General features: G+C 40.4%; 1 protein-coding gene across 1 annotated transcript; it reads right to left on the bottom strand.

Annotated features, from left to right (window-relative positions):
- Window positions 1-1,838: 1,838 nt before the first annotated feature.
- On the bottom strand, window positions 1,839-2,786 carry LOC133068284 (olfactory receptor 6M1-like). Its single transcript, XM_061159536.1, has one exon. The coding sequence runs from the start codon at window positions 2,784-2,786 to the stop codon at window positions 1,839-1,841; it is 948 nt and encodes a 315-aa protein (XP_061015519.1).
- Between the last annotated feature and the right edge of the window lie 1,433 nt (window positions 2,787-4,219).

Below are 4,219 nucleotides of genomic sequence, written 5' to 3'. Positions count from 1 at the left end.
AGTAATCAAAATAGGGCTTTTCTGATGAGAGAGTATTCAGTATAACACAGATTTATCTGCAGTTCCTTATTAGATCTATTATCTTTTCCTACCAGATGGATTAAAAGCATTCTGGTAACTGGTGCTCTCATGGACCTTTGGCATCAAACTCATAAGCAGATAATGACTCTGCTCACTTCTGTTTACATGCTCTGCATGAACAGTACCTAAATGGGTTCTTTAAGCCAGGGATTTAATAACATAGGTATTATTGATAACCGAGAGAATAAAACTAACTTTATGTGTAAACAAAACCCAGTTTTATATACCTTTTATTGAGGTATGCAAAGACATAACTAATACAATCTGCATATTATGGTGCCTTAATGGCCTATAGCCAATACTCTGTAATGGCCTATATGGAAAAAGAATCTAAAAAAAAAGTGAATATGTATATATGTGACTTCCCTCATGGCTCAGTGGTTAAGAATCCTCCTGCCAATGCAGGAGAGGAGGGTTTGATTCCTGGGTCTGGTAGATCCCCTGGAGGAGGGCATGGCAACCCACTCCAGTATTCTGGCCTGGAAAATCCCATGGACAAGGGATCTGATGGGCTACAGTCTGTGGGGCTGCAAAGAATTGGACACAATTGAGCAACTAAACAACAACAATATGTATAGGTATAAGGAAGTCATTTTGCTGTACAGCTGAAACTAACACATTGTTAATCAACTCTACTCCAATAAAAATTAAAAAAAGACTGCCAGGCACACATCTATAGTTGAAAAATTTGGGCTTATTATTCACTGCCAATGAGAAAGAACTCACACTTCAGAGAATGTGGAATGTCTCAGTGAAACAATGAGCCTAAGAAAGTAGGGGCTTGTTCTGGATTGGGTGTTATCAGAAAGATGTGGCAATTCTAGGATTGGGTAGCTCAGTAAATCTTTTCTGCAAGGAGGGTAGACAGAGTGAGATGTAACTGGTATGTAAAAGATGTAACTGGTAAAGAGGTAGCAGTCATTCCATTTGGCAACAAAGGAGGATGCTTAGTATTTTTCATTGCACAGTGACCTTGTGCGAAATGCATGTTTTGTCAACTTTTGTCCAACAAGTGAAAAGCATGACGATATGGAAGCATTGTATCAGTTTGCAGTAACACTGAGACCTATTTGTGAATGTTAGATGAGTTCTGGGTCAGGGATTGATTTTTTTCTTAAATATTATTCATATAATCCTCCTTACAGTGGCAATGTGAGGCACCTTTCTCTAGGACCAACCTGCTTTGATTCATACGATTACTTTTATTTGTTGAGCCCCTTGGGCTTCTTATCTTCTAGGATACTCAGCAACAGGGTCAGAACTTCCAGCATCTCAGGGCTGATGAAAGCTTCCTTTTCTATCTCAACAATCTCTTCATGTGCAAACAATGTTACTTTTATGAAAATCATCTCATTTTGTAGCCACAAGTGCCCGGTAGGATAAACAGAGCAGCAGTTCTTGCCTCCATTTTACAGATGAGCGAGTGGTGGCTTAAAGAAGTAACTTACTGAAGCCCATTGAAATTAGTGCCTGAACAAATGTCTAGACATCAGCTCTTAGAACTCAGAGTCTGGAATCTTTCTGCCTTTCTACATTAATTTATGCAAAATACTTCAAGGACTAAGGAGACAAAGAGTCCTTATTTATTCCTGGTTTTCCATAGCAAGATCATAATGCTTGACTCTTGGTGATGTGTGATGCTTTCTCATCCTGCCTATAGATTGCGAGACTTCGGTCATGATTCTGTGTCATTCTTCACGCAGAGCAAAGTGATGTATAGAGGAAGCATGTCTTAGACGTCTTGAAACTGCTGAGTGTCATGTTCCTTTGGAATGTGGTAGAACTATCCTGCTAACTGACTCTCTCAAGACTTCCTTTACCTTTTCGTTCCTCAAGCTATAAATGAAGGGGTTCAGAAGAGGAGTCACTATGGTAATGAGGACAGTGGCTATCTTGTCAAATTCCAGGGAGTGGTTCTGATTAGGTCTCACATACACAAAGATGTTGCTCCCGTAGGCCATGGAGACGACAGTGATGTGAGAAGCGCAGGTGGAGAAGGCTTTCTGACGTCCTTGGGCCGAGGGAATGTGCAGGATGGTAGAAATGATGTAGGTGTAGGACACGGTGGTGAGCAGCAATGAGGTCAGGAGGATGAGAGAAGACAAGAGGAAGCTTATCATTTCAATGAAATGAGTGTCTATGCAGGCTGCCTGCAGCAGAGGGGCAATGTCGCAGAAGAAATGACTAATTTCTGCAGTGCAATATGGCAGCCTGGACACCACAATAGTTGGGCAGAGCACCGACAGGAAGGCCCCCACCCAGCAGCCCAGAACCAGCAGGAGACACACCCTGCTGTTCATGATGATGGTGTAGCGCAGGGGGTTACAGATGGCCACATAGCGGTCAAAGGACATCACCACCAGCAGGATGAACTCCACTGTCCCCAGGAAAAAGTAGAAGTATGTTTGGCTGATGCAGCCTGCAAGAGATATGGTTTTCTCCTCCTCTAAGAGGCAAGCTAGCAACTTTGGAGCAATAGTAGTTGTGAATAAAATGTCCAAAAATGACAGATTACTGAGGAAGAAGTACATTGGCGTTTGGAGATGATTATTGGTCCATATTAAGGAAATGATGACAATGTTTCCTGTTATTGTGAGCATATAAACTAGCAGGAGAATGACAAAAAGCAACGTCTGAAGCCCTTCGACAGCAGGAAAAGAGATAAGTGTGAATTCAGTGATGGTGGTCTGGTTTCTTGTGGCCATTTCTGTGTGGAAGGGGAAGAAACAAAGGAGATTAGAACAGTTTAAGATGTCTTTCAAATGTTTTGTGATTTTGCTAGATGTAAAAGAGAATGTTCAAGAGGGAGGGCGTTCTAGTCCTGTCTGTGACTCTATTATGTGGCTCCAGGGAAATCACTTGGCCTCAGTTTTCATCTATGTAATTGATGGGCTAGGGAAAAAAACCCAGAAAACAGCAACTCTGTAAATTCCTTTAAACTTCAACTCTTTGATTTTTATTTGATATATTTCTTTTCTCTTTATTTCCTTCCTTAAACCCAAATTTATTCAAACTAGCTGAAATATATAATTAACTGAAAATTACTCAACTACTTTTGATCATACAGTTCAAGAATAAAAAAGTAGGGACTTCCCTGGTGGTCCAGTGGCTGAGACTCCCTTGCTCCCATTGGAGGGGGTCCAGGTTCATCCCTGCTCAGGGAACTAGATCCCACATGTCACACCTAAAACATGGCACAACCAAATATATTATTGCTGTTTAGTTGCTAAGTCATGTCTGACTCTTTTGTGACCCCCATGAACTGTAGTTTGGCAGCCTCCTCTGTTCATATTCATGGGATTTCCCAGGCAAGAATACTGGAGGGGGTTGCCATTTCCTTCTCCAGGGGATCTTCCTGACCCAGGGATCGAATCCACATCTCCTGCATTGACAGGCAGATTTTTTTTTTTTTTTTAACTGACTGAGCCATCAGGGAAGCCTTCCATGAGTAATAAAAATGTGAAAAATGAAGTGGAGATGTGAAAACTCAGATTTGTGCTGCATCTGCCTGACTTCTGTCTACAATAAAATTTTTGATAGTGTAAAGACCCTAAAGCTATTTGACCTTGTAAGTCATGTTTCTTCCAGCAAATGCTTCTACCACAGAACAAAATGAAAGATAAACACACACATTCTTATACCCTGTGGGCAATTCAAAACTGACCCCATAATTCTCAGCACGTGTTTTGTATATTTAGACATAGAAAGAACCTTAAGTTTTCAGAATTATATTTGTTTGATTCCTTCTGAATGCTATATGATGCACTATTTTCTTGCTCTGATTTTCTTGGAAAGCTTCACAGTCCAGGGGCTACTTGTCCAAACCTCTCATATCTTCCTCTCCAAAAAGTCAAAGTATCTATGGTTAAAATCCTTCATTTGTGGAAAACACACAGGTTGCTTATTATTGTATCTTGTTTCATATTTGATCATCTCTAACTCTTAGAAATTCTTTATTAACTTGAGGTAAAACCTTTTTCCCCAGAAACTTTCACCAGTTGGTCTAAGTACTGTATAATCAGTGTTATACAGATGAAGTCACTCTTCTCAAAAGGACTTCATTTCTATTTTTAGGTTTTAGGTAATAGCTGTGATTTTTGTTGTTGTTTAGTCGCTGGGTTGTATCTGACTCTTTGCG

This window comes from Dama dama, chromosome 2, assembly GCF_033118175.1.
Source record: "Dama dama isolate Ldn47 chromosome 2, ASM3311817v1, whole genome shotgun sequence".
Lineage (NCBI taxonomy): Eukaryota > Metazoa > Chordata > Mammalia > Artiodactyla > Cervidae > Dama > Dama dama.
Note: the sequence above shows the minus strand (reverse complement) of the source record. Positions and strands in the feature narration are given on the sequence as shown.